General features: G+C 35.6%; 1 protein-coding gene across 1 annotated transcript in view; it reads left to right on the top strand.

Annotated features, from left to right (window-relative positions):
• The window catches only part of BMPR2 (bone morphogenetic protein receptor type 2), a 203,418-nt gene that overhangs the window by 168,653 nt on the left and 18,351 nt on the right, over positions 1–16,414 (top strand). The window contains exon 10 of the mRNA XM_025934626.2: positions 6,255–6,391. Within this exon, the coding sequence (XP_025790411.1) occupies positions 6,255–6,391 (137 nt within the window). The remainder of the gene's footprint in view (positions 1–6,254; positions 6,392–16,414) is intronic.

Genomic DNA, 16,414 nt, shown 5'->3' on the forward strand with positions numbered 1-16,414 from the left:
TCACTTAAACCTTTAGTTTATTGCCATCTAGTGTTCAGAAACATTATTAGCAGAAGGATGTCAATTAGAAATAACTTTGTAAACAGATCCCAACTTTGCATCTGAGTGCAGGTGTTTGTTTGTTTTTATATTGATTTTTGAGAGAGATGGAGAGACAGAGTGTGAGCTGGGGAGAGAAAGAGAGAAAGAGGGAGACACAGAATCCAAAACAGGCTCCAGGCTCTGAGCTGTCAGCACAGAGCCTGATGCGGGGCTTGAACTCACAAACTTGGGAGATCATGTCCTGAGCCAAAGTCGGATGTTTAACCAACTGAGCCACCCAAGCACCCCTGAATGCAATTTAGTTAATTGTTCATAATAGCTTATCTGTGTTTAGTTAGATTGCTTTAGCAGTCATTGTTGTCCTTATGTACCCTCTGAACATTTGATAAGCTATACTTAAAATATTCCCTGAATTGACCCAAGAAGTTAGAAACAATGAATTTACCATTGGAACACTTTTTTCTTTCTTCCTTTATTTTTTTCATTCTTCCTTCTTGACTTCCTGATTCCTGCTTTCCTTCCTTCCTTTCAATGAAAGAACACCCATTTAATATGAATGCTTATTTAAGGCTTATTTGAATTAACCAAATGAGTTTATAGTTTTTCTCTTTTTGTTAGGATTACATTACTCTCATTATTGTCCTATAAAAACTTTAACTACCAATATGTGTGCATTGCATTCTGCTAGATGGTGTACAAAATGACTTGATATATATGGCTTCTATCTTATAGGAATAATACCATTAAAAGTATAGAAAAAGGAAAAATGGTCAATTGAACCAGCACTGGACAAACTATATAATGGAACTATTTAATAATAACAAAGATTAGTAGTGGGGTTGAGGTGTTTTTTGTTTTTGTTTTGTTTGTTTGTTTTTTTGCTTTAAAAACAGTAAACATTTAGCAGTAGTTTATAATTCTAAAAATAAAATAAATTAATAATTACTTAGATTAACTACAGGTTAGGCAGTTATTATTTAGAAGTATATTTTCTAGTTAATTGGAAGTACAGAGTACTCAGTTGAGGTGTTTTTCTAGGCATAGCAGAATTGCAGTAGTATCACAGCATTATTAGAACTTTGAAACTTTTTATTTATATTACTGGAATTTAGACCACAGATATTTTTATATATCCTAATTCAGAATTTTTGTTTTTTTAGAAACATGACTGACTAAAATTCTTAAACCAGCATTAGTACATTACCATCAGCAATATTTTTTCAACAATTACTGCATTCAAAGAATAACTATTGCTTTTGCCCTGATAAATAATATCAGGTGTATGAAAATGGAAAGGCAATTAAATCTTATTTGCAGAAGATTAATTTAGCAGATAAGTAGTTTGAATTGAAATAGAACTAGAGGCGGTTTAAAAAGGAAAAAGACAGGTGCCTGGTTGACTCAATCAGTAGAGTATGCATCTCTTGATCTCTGGGTCAGGGTCACAACTTCAGCCCCACACCGGGAGTGGAAATTACTTAAAACAACAACAACAATAGTTTAAAAGAAAAAAATATAGATAAGGCGTGCCTAGGTGGCTCAGTTGGTTAAGTGTCTGACTGTTAATTTCAACTTAGGTCATCGTCTCATGGTTCATGGGATCAAGCTCTGTGTCAGGCTCTATGCTGACAGCTCGGAGCCTGCTTGGGATTCTCTCTCTGCCTCTCTCTCTGCCCCTCCCCCATTCGTGTGCATGCACATGCTCTCTCTCTCTCAAAATCAATAAATAAGCATCTTTTAAAAACATGTAAAAGAATAAGGTGTTACTATTTTAATGGATGCATGGTTTCAGTTTGGGAAGATAGAAAAGTTCTAGAGATGGGTAGTAGTGATCGTTGCACATTATTAACATACTTACTGCCATAGAACTTACTATACACTTAAAAATTGTTAAAATGGTAAATTTTGTGTTATGTATATTTAACCACAATGAAAATAACAATAAAGGAAAAAAATGAGAGTTGCATTAAGAGATCTTATAATCTTGGATATGGAAATGGAGAGAAGAAATGTGTGGTTCTGCTTAGCTATTGTAAGAAAATCTAAGGAACTGAGAAATATTAGGAGGTCTAAGAAATAATGAGGGTGGCAGCCAGGAACTTAGGAAAAAATATTGGTTTATATTGGAAACATGAGTTTCTCCAATTATGAAGACTTTCAGATGGGGTATTGATGGACAGCGGACAGCTGAAGAAAGTTTTTAAAAATAATTTTTTTATTTTTTATCTCAGTCGGTTAAGCATCCGACTTCAACTCAGGTCATGATCTGAAAGTTCATGAGTTCAAGCCCTGCCTTGGGCTCTGTGCTGACAGCTCAGAGCCTGGAGCCTGCTTTGGATTCTGTGTCTCCCTCTCTCTCTGCCTCTCACCTGCTAGTTTCTCTCTCTCTCTCTCTCTCTTTCTCAAAAATAAATAAAACATTCTAAAAAGTTTAAAAAATAAAGAATTTTTTAAATAAAAAGGATGTTGAGAGAACTAAAAGTGAAATGATTTAGAAATTGTTTATGTAAAGATGGTAAATGGGAACTTATGAGTAGATGCACTCTGCTAAGAGAACAAATGAAGAGTGCAAAAAATTATTGCGTAAAGACTGAATATTGGGGGGCCTCCCTGTACCAGTAGGTTAGTTTAGAAGACTGTTGGTCAGAAAAATAGTGAGAAAACTAAGAAATTGTTGTAGGGAGTATGGCCGGAGTCGCAAAAGATGAGTCTGCAAACAAAGTGCAGTTAAGTGAAAGTCCTCATACTGGAGTCCCAACTCCAGGATGAAGCTTCTTCTTATTAGGATAATTGCTAAAGACTATGTGCATAAAGTCAGCTAAGCAAGAGTGTTAATCAGTCTAATGGTTTAGCTTTTCAAGGTTACATTTCGAGTTAATTGGTTTCTGTAACACTAGGAAGGGTCAGGTGGGAGGGAGGATCCGCCCTGGACAATGTTAATGGCTCTAGGGGTTCCTTACTGCCACAGCCATGTTCAGCTGTGTAAACATGTCCTAAGGCCTTGCACCTTCTCCAGCCCTTCCCTTTTGGAGTCTTTTCCTTTGATACTTCTCTCCTGCATCTCCCACAAGAAATCATACTATCTTGGAAGTCAGTGTTAGAAAATGTTAAGAACCAAGATTGATAGCAGTAGATGTAATATAAGGTCAAAAGGAAATAGAACTGAAGAATGATCTTTGAATTTAAATAACAAGAGGTCATTAGTATTCTTAGAGGAGTTTCTGTGGAATAGAGAAGATGGAAATATCAGAGTATGGGAAGGAAAAGTATTAGGAAAGCACAGGAAGAAGATACAAGATACTCTTAAAAATGTTAACAATGAAATGGGATGGAAGTTGAATAAAAAGGAACGCTTAAACATATTAATAAAGCATAGAGAATAGCATGTTATAATTATAACATTTTTGGGAAACATTTTTTTCAGATTTATATGATACACCTCCAAATGCAGTACATGCTTTATTATTAAATGTAAACACTATGTAATGTAGACTGATTCTCGCTGTAAAATATATGCAGAATAAACGAATTAGATGTTTGTATTACAAAGAAAGAGTGAAATGCTGCAATGTTTATATAAAGAAGGAATATGAAAGGAAGATAAAAAAGGAAGGCAAGAGAAAGAAAAAGGAAGAAAGAATAAGCATAATTTAAGAAGGGAACTAAAATGTTCCTAACTGCTTAGAGACATGATTAACAAATAGCAAATGAGGTGAGAAGCAGGGAATGGTATCTGATATTCTAGATATTTGATCTATTTTGGACAATTTGAAAGAAAGTGGGATTATAAAACCTCCCTTGAGCAATCCAATGTTTATAAAGTTTTAAGGAAATCCAGTAAGACTAATATAATTCATGATGATGATGTCATTAACATTCATCTTTGTGTCCCTAGTGCCTAATACTAAGTTAGCTCTAAACAAGTATCTATTGAACAATTAGATTAAGAACCATGAAGATTTCTTAGAAATTTGCAATTCTTCTGGGGCGCCTGGGGCGCTCAGTCGGTTAGTCATCGGACTTCAGCTCGGATCATGATCTCGCAGTTTGTGAGTTCGAGCCCTGCATCGGGCTCTGTGCTGACCGCTCAGAGCCTGGAGCCTGCTTTGGATTCTGTGTGTGTCTCTCTATCTGCCCCTCCCCTGCTCACGCTCTGTCTCTCTCTCTCAAAAATGAATAAACTTAAAAAAAATTAAAAAAAAAAGAAATTTGCAATTCTTAATGTCATTTCATTCACAAAACAAGATTGTATATCAATTTTATTTAGTAGGTTTTCTAATTATATTTTAGACCTGCTTAAAACAAGTAAAATTATGAATTTTTAGTTATTCTACTTAACCAGCATTTGAAAAAAAAGTGACTAATAAATAATACTTGGAAGACGTCTATATGTGTTGTGTATATGTCTCAGAGAAACAGATATGATGTACTAGTAAATATCTTCTGGTTCACAAACATTATGGATTGAGGTTTTATTAGATGAGGTTTCATGAACAAAAGTGATATACTAACTAGCAGGATTAAAACTTCTGGTTTTGTTTTTCAAGTTCAATATTGATGGTGATTGTCAACAGTAAGTATTTGCTTAGGGATGCGTGAGTGGCTCAGTCAATTAAGCATTCGACTCTTGATTTCAGCTCAGGTCATGATCTCCTGGTTCATGAGTTAGAGTCCCGCACTGGGCTCTGTGCTGACAGTATGGAGCCTGCTTGTGACTCTCTTTCTCTCTCTCTCTCTCTCTCTCTCTCTCTCTCTCTCTCTCTCTCTCTCTCCCTCCCCCCCTCCCTCTCCCTCTCCCTCTCCCTCTCCCTCTCCCTCTCCCTCTCCCTCTCCCTCTCCCTCTCCCTCCTTCCCTCCCTCCCCCCTCCCCCCACCCCGCTTCTGACCCTCTCCCACTTGCACTTTCTCTCTCTCTCAAAATAAATAAATAAACTTAAAAAACAATAAGTATTTGCTTAAATCTTTAGAGTTACAAAATATCATTTGTATAGATACTGCAGTATTCCAAAAATTTTGGGTTATGTTGCATAAATTATAAAATTAATCTTTGTAATATAATCTTTTTTAATATTGGTGGAGGAAAAATGTTTATAGGTTTTTGAATATCCAAATTGAAAATTGAAACATAAAACTTAAATAAATGTTTTATAAAGTATTTTCTATCTGGTCATCATAACTTTTGTATTATTTCCATGTGAGTGAGATAAGGAAGACAGACATTGCCATTTTGCTGACAAGAAAAGTAAAACACAGAATAGTTAAATGACTTTTCCAGGGTAGAGATGAAGACACGATTGGAGCTTAAGTGCCTTATCCTGCATTCTGGTGTTCTTCCTTCTAATTTATCGTGTCACTCTCATGGGATGGGAGCTGGGGCCAGCAGACAGTCTCTCTCCTGTGTTCTTTGTCAAGATTTTGACTAGACCACTGATATTCTGACCCTTGTCCCAGTGGTCTTCTGTATGGCACAGTATGTTTATTAAGTTTAATTTGATCACATTTTGTAAAAATCAAAGCTTCTTATCACAAGCAGCTGATTGTGTTTAGGGGTGATAAATAGGGTTATTAAATAGTGGTAGAATAGTTAATGATACTTAAAAATCCTTGATCTAGATATTACTTCTTAGGGATTTTTTAAAAATCAGTATATTGAGTTTTCTGTCGTGGCCATTATCATAAACATTTTTGTGACATTTGATACAATCTGGCTGGACTATAATAGAGCCAGTGACATATTAAGACATGATGACTATACATCCTAGACACTTACATTTGGTTCTACAGACATGTGTTATACTATATCCTGGGCTTTCTCCTTATATTCACCACCCTCAATCCCTGTATGGGGTAAGAATTCAGGCATTTTCAAGTATTAAATGCACCTTATGTATGTAATAATCCCCCCCAATTTAGTAATTCTAGAAGCCATTTAAAAATAGCTGTGTCCATTATTGAAACTACCACTTGATTTATCAACAGACATTTAATTTATTAAAGACTATTTTAGTTAAAACCTTTATTAATTAATATTGTATTAAACCCACAAAAGGATCTCTTTTGCATTTCCAAATAGGCCCGAAGGATTAAAAATAAAATAAAAAAGATTGTGACATAATTTCTTTGCTTACTTAGTATCAGAAATTCTGCTCCTGTTCCATCATTTTATAATAATAGAAAATTTTACTTTATTCATTTTAAAAAAAAATACACAGGTGAATCTGTACCAGAATACCAGATGGCTTTTCAGACAGAAGTTGGAAACCATCCCACTTTTGAAGATATGCAAGTTCTGGTGTCTAGGGAAAAACAGAGACCCAAATTCCCAGAAGCTTGGAAAGAAAACAGCCTGGTAAGAAAAAAAACTAAATTATTAAAAAGAGGACTTATGACTGAATATGTTTTAATGTTGTTTGAAGCAAAAATAGACTGTTAATGTTAATAGTTTTTAGAGTTGTCTAATGCCAAAAATCCTTGCTTGACTTTTATGATGTTATACAGTTTCAAAATTTTCAATATAAAAAAGTCCTCTTTTTGGTTCAGATGTAGTTTTTTCCAAGTAAAAATACTAGAGAGACTAAATTGTGTCTGAGCTTGCCAAATTGAATAACAGCTGGAATAATTAACAGATTAATATTTTTAAACATTATTGAAATTCCATCTTACTCTCTTGAGAGTGGTACCAAAAATGTTAATTAGTGCAAACTTACGTATTCAATAGAAATTTAAACTACCTAAAAAAGAAACCAAGGTATGCTTTAAATTCTGCCTATTAAAAAATGCATTCTAGGGCCTTCCTGGCTTGCTCAGTCGGTGGATCATGTGACTCTTGATCTCAGGGTTGTGAGTCCAAGCCCCATGATGGGTGTAAAGATTATTTAAAAATAAAATCTCAGGGGTGCCTAGGTGGCTCAGTACGTTGGGCGTCCGACTTCAGCTCAGGTCATGATCTCGTAGTCCATGAGTTCGAGCCCCACATGGGGCTCTGTGCTGACAGCTCGGAACCTGGAGCCTGCTTCCGATTCTGTGGCTCCCTCTCTCTGACCCTCCCCCACTCACACTCTGTCTCTCTCTCTCCAAAATAAATAAACATTTAAAAAAAATTTTTTTTTAAATATAAAATCTTTAGGGGTGCCTGGGTGGCTCAGTTGGTTGAGCGTCCAACTAGGCTCAGGTCATGATCTCACAGTTCATGAGTTTGAGCCCCACGTCAGGCTCTGTGCTGACAGCTCGGAGTCTGGGCTATCTCCCTCTCTCTCTGCCCCTCCCCCACTCACACTCTGTCTTTCTCTCTCTCTCAAAAATAAATAAACATTAAAAAAAATAAAATATTTGGGGCGCCTGGGTGGCGCAGTCGGTTAAGCGTCCGACTTCAACCAGGTCACGATCTCACGGTCCGTGAGTTCGAGCCCCGCGTCGGGCTCTGGGCTGATGGCTCAGACCCTGGAGCCTGTTTCCGATTCTGTGTCTCCCTCTCTCTCTGCCCCTCCCCCGTTCATGCTCTGTCTCTCTCTGTCCCAAAAATAAATAAAGGTTGAGAAAAAAAAATAAATAAACGTTGAGAAAAAAAAAAAATAAAATAAAATAAAATATTTAAAAAACAAATGTGGTCTAAAATGCTAAAATATCTACAAAGGCTTCTGCCATTTTAGTAAATTGTTGCTACAGCACTATAAATATCTTACAAAATTTACACGCACATGCACACACATACTCTCTCTCTCTTTTTGTCATATAATTTCTTTTAACATAAGTAGGATCATTTCATTATCCAGTATCATTTTTTGCTTATGTACAGTTTTTCATGTCAATACCTGTCATGTATCTCTTTATCCATTTAGTTAGTATTCTATTGTATGATATATCCTAATTATTGAATTACCCTTTATTGATGGTAGTACCTATATTTCTTATTTTAAACATTTTTTAAAGATTTATAAAGTTATACCTATACATGGTAAATCAAATTAAATAGAAGGGCATAAAAAAGGAAATGGAAAAGGAAAAGACTACATATCCCTAGCACCACTCTTCAAAAATAACTCCTGTTAACAGCATTCTGAGGTTTTGGTTTTTGTTTCTAACTTTTTCTTCTGGAGGTTACTGTTATAACTGTGACTACCATATCTATTATTATTTCTTATTATCTCTCATTTGCTCTTTCCTAGTTTTGTAATGCTGTAACTATTATTAAATAATTTGTGTTTTGTCTACAGATTGCTCTAAAATTCAAAATAAAAACATCAGAAATTGTAGAATTATGATTATGTAAACATCCACTGTACAATATAGTATTGTGCTTGGACTCATAGAGAAGGAAGTAAAAATCCTATGTTAGTTAATATAAGCCTCTGCTGCTTGAGAAAGAATGTTTCAAAAGTCACCATCCACTGGATTCTCTTTGATATACATGGCGCTTTTTAATTTCTTTCTTCTCTATAGATTCTACCAAGAAGCAACATTAAAAAAAAAAAATCTCATTCTTTTTCTTGTAAGTCATTATTTCTTTGATGAAGCCTCTTTAAGTGATATGTGTTAGTATGAGCATGGGTAGTATGAATACCTGCACCCTCAAAAATGTTTTTATCTTGTCCTCATGTTTGTATAATAATTTGGCCAGGTAATGATTTCAAGATCAAAATCACAAAATCCTCATAGTGGTTCCTGTGAAATCACTACTCTGTTGTCCTCAAGCATTCAGACATATTAAGAATTCCAGAGTCATCTAATATCATTTCATTATTTTTTGTCTTTTTGTTTTATGCCCTTGTTTTCTTGTCTCTATAAGCTTTTACACTTTTACTTTATTGTTGAAATTATCAAACTTCACCTGGACATATGTAGGCGTGGATGTTTTCACACATTTTGCTTTGCAGTAGACAGGTTTTCAGTTTGAAAACTCAGAAGTTTCTTCAATTCGGAGGGATTTTCTTGTATTATTAAAAATTGGGGTGCCTGGGTGGCTTAGTCAGTTAGGCATCCAACTCTTGATTTAGGTTCAGGTCATGATCACATGGTTCATGGGTTTGAGCTCTGTGCTTACAGTGTAGAACCTGCTTGGGATTTTCTCTCTGCCCAGCCCCCCCTCCCCCCCAACATGCTCTGTCTCTCTCTCTCTCATTCGCTCTCAAAATCAATACGTAAACTTTAAAAATAAAAAAAAATAAAAATTATTTCTTCTCTTCCATTTCTTCCTTCTCAAAATATTGGTTCACTTGACACTCCAGGTCTCAATTTGTTTTTTGTATTTTCCTTTTTTTTTTGTTCTGTTTTACATTGTTCAAGATTTACTCAGCTTTAGCTTTTAAATCACTTTCATTTTTCACCTTCACCACACTATTGGTTATCTGTTCATTAAAATTTCACTTTCCACTCTTATATTTATAATTTCTAGAAATTCTTAGTGTTTGCTTCTTCCATAATAATCTGTTCTTGTTTTAAGACTATGACAGGAATTTGTGGGGCACGTTGGTGGCTCAGTTGGTTGAGCATCCAGCTTCGGTTCAGGTCATGGTCTCACGGTTCATGAGTTCGAGCCCCGCATCGGGCTCGCAGCTATCAGTGCAGAGTCTGCTAAGGATCCTTTGTCTCCCCCTCTCTCTGCCCCTTCCCCACTCACATGTGTGTGCACTCTCTCTCTCTCTCTCCCTCTCTGTCTCAAAAACAAACATTAAAAAAAAGAATGTGGTAGGTATTCGATTATTTCTCAAGGTGTAAATCAGAATTTTTGATACTTTGTACAAATAATTTTCTTGACTATAGTTAAAGAACAAAAATGAAAAATTCATTAAGCAATTTAAATCATATTACTATGTATTTTTGCATTTTAATTTTAGGTTGTCTTCATAGGATTAGCGTATTTTCATTCTTGATCCCCACTTATATGGGATGGCGGCATGTCAAAGAGAGGCTAGAGATGTCATATTTTTCCATACAGAGTTAGACTGAATATTTTCTCCATTGGTCATCTCCACTTGTCATCTTGTCCACTGGTCAAGGAAGGCTTCCGCTTCAGATGAGATTGACATCTTCTTCAAGGCAATTGAAGACCTATTGCCAAAAACATATGCCCAAGATTGCCTCTAAACTGCAGTCCCTGTTTGGGAACTGGGACATATCTTTAAAAAGGCCTTGGCAGAGGTGAGGCTGAATCCCGTACCAGGATTCACTAGATATGCTAGCCTCACAGTAAAGCATCTCTTAAGGAAAAATTTCTGTATGAAATTTTATCTAGTAAAATACTTCATCTTAATATTTTATTTCACCAAAGAAATTTGACTCGTTATTTTCAAGTATCTCTTAATAACCTTGCCATTACAGGATATGCATCGTATTCATATTTACCTGAAAACTTTTTGCTTCCAATTTAGAGTAGGGAAGTAGGGAATAAGTAATACTTGGTTTACTTCCAGTGAATCCATTTAAGTCTAATGTGCTATAGTCAATATAACTGCTTCTCTGTAAACACAATCCAATACTAGAGAGGAATATAACATGCATAGTTTATAAAAAGAGAAAGATACCTCTATATCTAAAAGAAGATATTTTTGCTTCATAATTGCATTGAAATTTAAAAATATTTTATAATAACAAAACTCAAAATCTTCCAAATATAAATGAGTGTAAAAACTAGTTTTTAAAAACTGCCAGGGACCTAAAATAGATCAGGCAATAAAAGGGGGAAGGGGACGCCTGGGTGGCTCAGATGGTTAAGTGTCATACTTTGGCTCAGATCATGATTTCACAGTTGATGGATTTGGGCCCCGTGTTAGGCTCTGCACTGACAGCTCAGAGCCTGGAGCTTGCTTCATATTCTGTGTCGTCTTCTCTCTCTCTGCCTCTCCCCTGCTTGTGTTCATACTCTCTCTCAAAAATAAATAGGCATTTTAAAAAGGGGGAGGGGAATAGTTTTCTTATAAAAAATGGAAGTATAGAAAATAGTCTGAGGGAAATACATGAAAATGTTAACCATAGTTATCTCTGAATATTGGATTTATGAATGACTTATTTTTTCCTCCTGAACTTACAGAGTTTATATTAAAAATGAACTGTTGTAACAATCACACATACACACAGTTTCAATTGGAATAATAAGAAATTATAGGCAAAATTTATTTTTTAAATAGCTTTTTTCTCATACATAAAATGTCCAGATTATAATTTGTTTAACCACACCACCATTCTTCATATTTTTCATTCTTTTCCAAATTCTGAGCCTCTGTTTCTTAATCTCTTTTGAATACTGGCTTATTCTCTTTCCCCTTTTGAAATCATTTGTCTGGCTTATCTTTATTCCTTAGTCTTATTTCTGTATAACCTTTTTTTCTCAACAGTTTTATCTCAATGTATTGTCATGTAAAAGTTTGAAAGTTCCTCAGTTTTTTTTTTCCCTCTAATCTTTTCTTTCTCCACCCATTAAATCCAGTCTTCTAACATATACTGTGTGTCCCAGAAACTATCCCTCCCTTCTTCTTTTCATACTTATTTCAGCTTTTACTGTTCTCTTCTTGACAAATCAGCACAAATCAGACTGGTATAGTTGTTTGTTTTAAATGTTGTTTCCCAACCCACTAAGCTAATTTCATGTCATGACCCATCCATGAGCCCTCACTTCCGTTTTCCTGTCATTAGGTGGGAAAGATTTTAAAGTTTCTTTTCTTTTTTTCCCTAGTTTTTCTGCTTGTTTTTCTTCATCATTGTTAATAATGATAACCCCTTTATCTCTTTTACCCAAATGCTGGGTATCATTATTTATATATTTGCAGTTAGAGTCCCTTGTTGAAGCACTCATCTGATTTTGCCTGAATATCTATATTTTTCTCTAATCTTATTTTATCTCCTCAACAAATTTTAACATTTAAACAGAGATCATTTATATAGATTAAACTGCACATATTAAGATACATAATTTGTTGGAGCACCTGGGTGGTTCAGTTGGTTGAGCATCCGACTTTGACTCAGGTCATGATCTCGTAGTTCTTGAATTTGAGCCCCCACATTGGGCTTGCTGCTGTCAGCCTGTCAGCATAGAGCCTACCTCGGATCCTCTGTTCCCTTCTCTCTGCCCCTCTCCCACTTGTGCTCTTCCCAAAATAAGTAAATATTTTTTTTAAAAAAGATATATAATTCATTAAGTTTTGACATATGTGTATACCCAAGACCATCACCACAGTCCTTATTATGAACATGTCAGTTAGCCCCCAAATTTTTCTTGTGCCCTTTCGAAGTCTCCTTCCTGCCTCTCTCTATTTTCCATGAATCACCAGGCAACTACTGATCTGCTTTCTGTCACTAGTGATTTATATACATTTTCTAGAATTTTATATAAGTGGAATCTTACAATATGTACGTACTGTTGTTATCTGGCTTCTTTCACATAGCATAATTATTTTCAGATTCATCCATGTTGATATGTGTGTCATTAGTTTATTCCTTTTTATTACTAAGTAGCATTCCTTTGAATGGTTATGCTACAATTTGTTTACCTATTCACTTGGTGGTGGATATTTGGATTATTTCCAGTTTTTGGCTAGCACAAGTAAACCTCCTATGAACATTCATATACAAGTCTTTGTATGGTCATATGCTTTCAGTCTCTTGGGTAAATACCTAAGAATAGAATGTAGTACATGTCTGTGTAACCTTTTGAGAAAGTGCCAAACAGTTTTCCACAGTGGCTGTACCATTTTATATTCACACCAGCAGTACATGAGAGTTCTATCTAGTCCTCCACATCCTTACCAACACTTGGTATGGCCATTCTTCTTAATTTTAGATATTGTAATAGGTATGTAGTAGTATCTCATAATGGTTTTAATTTACATTTCCCTGGTGACTAATAATATTTAGCATCTTTTCACTTGCTTTTGCCATCCTTCTTTGAGGACATGTCTGTTCAAGTCTTTTGCCTACTTTAAATTGGATTGTTTTCTTACTGTTAAGTTTTGAAGTTCTTTATATGTTCTGAATACAAGTCCCTTATCAGATACATGATTTAAAAATATTTCTTCCCAGACCATGGTTTGTGTTATTCTCCTAACAGTTTATAGGAACAGATGGTTTTAATTATGCTGGAGTCCAATTTATCAATTTTTTGTTTCATGGATATATTTTTGTTTTCATATTTTAGAAATCCTTGTGTAACCCAGTTCCTGGTTAACACTCATTTTCTTTCAGCACTTTAAATATATCATTCCTCTGCCTTTTGGCTTTCATGATTTCTGATGAGAAATTGGCTATTAACTTTTATTGAGGATCCCTTGTGTATTTCAAATCACTTCTTTCTTGCTGCTATCAAGATTCTCTTTATCTGTGGCTTTTTATAGTTTGATTCTAGTGTGTCTCAGGATAAATCTTTTCAAGTATTTCCTATTTAGAGTTCATTGAGTTTCTTGGATGTGTAGATTCACTTCTATTATTAAATTTATTATTATTATTAAATTATTATTAAATTTAAAATGTTTTTGACCATTATTCCTTCAAATATTCTTTCTGCCCCTTTTTCTTTCATCTCTTTCTGGGGCTTCCATTATGTGTATTTGGGTAAAATTGATGGTGTCTCACAAATCTTTTAGGCTGTGTTTATTTTTCTTCATTTCTTTTTTGTTTCTGTTCCTCAGCATATTTCAACTCTTTGTCTAGTAACCCCAGTATCTTTGTATCCTCAGGGACAGTTTCTTTAATTTCTTTTTTCCTGTGAATAGGCCATACTTTCTTGGTTTTTTGTTTTTGTTTTTGTTTTGGCCTGCTTTGTAATTTTTTATTTAAGACTGGGCATTTTTAACATCCTGATGGGCAAAAAGAAAAGAAAAGAAAAAAAGAAAAAAGAAAAGACTCTTTGGGTCTTTGCAGATTGACCTTGTGTTGAGGCCCTCCTTTAACATTTATCCAGACCTTTTACGATTCTGCTTTAGCCTTCACTTTCTGCTAGTGCTGAGCCTAAAGACAGCCAGTTATGAAAGCTTATGGTCTTCTCTGAGCATGCATCCCATCCTGGATATATGCATGACTTTTCTAGGTTTCCCAGTATATGCAGGAGCTTTTCAAAACCCTCATTCCCCCAAAGTCTCAAACACCCCAGCTTTTCCTCCCTCACTTTCAGCATTTCTGTTTTGTGGCTCAATTGTTGTATTTTATCCCACTTGTATTTTAACACTTGTTCATTTGACTTTCAGTGATTTCAAGGAATGTTCTCCATTTAGTCATATCTACTTCTCTTTCCTGAGAGAGTTCTGATTTAGGCAGAATAAAGACAGGCCCCTCTCATGGGTTCTTCAAGGAATTCATAGACCTGTCAAAACAGACAACATAATTTCTTGGAAACAATATTACTTTCCTCCCTCTGGGACCAGATACCCACATGGGGAACACAGGCTACCATCTTCATATTTTACTTGGTTGCTATAAACATTTGAGCAACTTTCAGAGCTTCAATAAGGTTGATTCTGACAGTTTTTTTTCTTAAGTTGTGGGGGGTTTTAATGTTTATTTATTTTGAGAGAGAGAGTGAGAGAGCACATGCACATGCTGGGGAGGGGAAGGGAGGGAGGGAGGGAGAGAGAGAGAGAGAGAGAGAGAGAGAGAGAGAGAGAGAGAGAAAGAAAGAACCCAAGCAGGCTCGGCACTTCCAGCACAGAGCACACTGTGGGGCTCAAACTCACAAATTGCGAGATCATGACCTGAGCCAAAACCAAGAGTCAGATGCTTAACTGACTGAGCCACCGAGGCACCCCAATTCTGACAGTTTTTACCAGGATTTTTGGTACTTCCAGGGAAGAATTTTCCCTGGTCTCCTTCCTCTGCTATTTTCTCTGATACCCTTATAAGTTGGGAAATATTCTTCCCTCTTTGATTTTCTGGAAGACCTGGGTAGAATTGCCATTAACTGCTTCCTGAATGTTTGGTAGAGTTAATTAATGAAACCATCTGGGCCTGGAGTTTTCTTTGTGGGAAATTTTTATTATTTTATTTTATTTTATTTTATTTTATTTTATTTTATTTTATTTTATTTTATTTTATTTTAAATATGAAATTTATTGTCAAATTGGTTTCCATACAACACCCAGTGCTCATTCCAACAGGTGCCCTCCTCAATACCCATCACCTACCCTCCCCTCCCTCCCACCCCTCATCAACCTTCAGTTTGTTCTCTGTTTTTAAGAATCTCTTATGTTTTGGCTCCCTCCCTCTCTAACCTCTTTTTTTTTTTTTTTTCCTTCCCCTCCCCCATGGTCTTCTCTTAAGTTTCTCAGGATCCACATAGGAGTGAAAACATATGGTATCTGTCTTTCTCTTTATGACTTATTTCACTTAGCATAACACTCTCCAGTTCCATCCACGTTGCTACAAAGGGCCATATTTCATTCTTTCTCATTGCCATGTAGTATTCCATTGTGTATATAAACCACAATTCTTTCCATTCATCAGTTGGTGGACATTTAGGCTCTTTCCATAATTTGGCTATTGTTGAGACTGCTGCTATAAACATTGGGGTACAAGTGCCCCTATGTATCAGCACTCCTGTATCCCTTGGATAAATTCCTAGCAGTGCTGTTGCTGGGTCATAGGGTAGATCTATTTTTAATTTTTTGAGGAACCTCCACACTGTTTTCCAGAGCGGCTGCACCAGTTTGCATTCCCACCAACAGTGCAAGAGGGTTCCTGTTTCTCCACATCCTCACCAGCATCTGCAGTCTCCTGATTTGTTCATTTTAGCCACTCTGACTGGCGTGAGGTGATATCTGAGTGTGGTTTTGATTTGTATTTCCCTGATGAGGAGCAACGTTGAGCATCTTTTCATGTGCCTGTTGGCCATCTGGATGTCTTCTTTAGAGAAGTGTCTATTCATGTTTTCTGCCCATTTCTTCACTGGATTATTTGTTTTTTGGGTGTGGAGTTTGGTGAGCTCTTTATAGATTTTGGATACTAGCCCTTTGTCCTATGACATTTGCAAATATATTTTCCCATTCCGTTGGTTGCCTTTTAGTTTTGTTGATTGTTTCCTTGGCAGTGCAGAAGCTTTTTATCTTCATGAGGTCCCAATAGTTCATTTTTGCTTTTACTTCAATGGGAAAATTTTTAACTACGTATTCATAGATACAGAAACCATTCAAGTCATCTGTTGTTTATGTCTTGTGTCTTTGAAGGAATTTGTCCATTTCATCTAAATTGTCAAATCCTTTTTCAATATTTGTTTAAAGACCTTAAACTAACTCCCCAGTGGTGACTTAATTTTTCTGTTTCTATACAGTTTATTTCCTTAATCTTCTCTTCTCTATTTTTTTACTTACTCTGGGACATTCAGTATTGCTTTACTTATTTTTAGAACAACCATCTATGACCAAATCGTTATTCAGGACCTCAGAATCCTGTTTGT

This window comes from Puma concolor, chromosome C1 (assembly GCF_028749965.1).
Source record: "Puma concolor isolate L17-30 chromosome C1, mPumCon1.1.hap2, whole genome shotgun sequence".
Taxonomy (NCBI): Eukaryota; Metazoa; Chordata; class Mammalia; order Carnivora; family Felidae; genus Puma; species Puma concolor.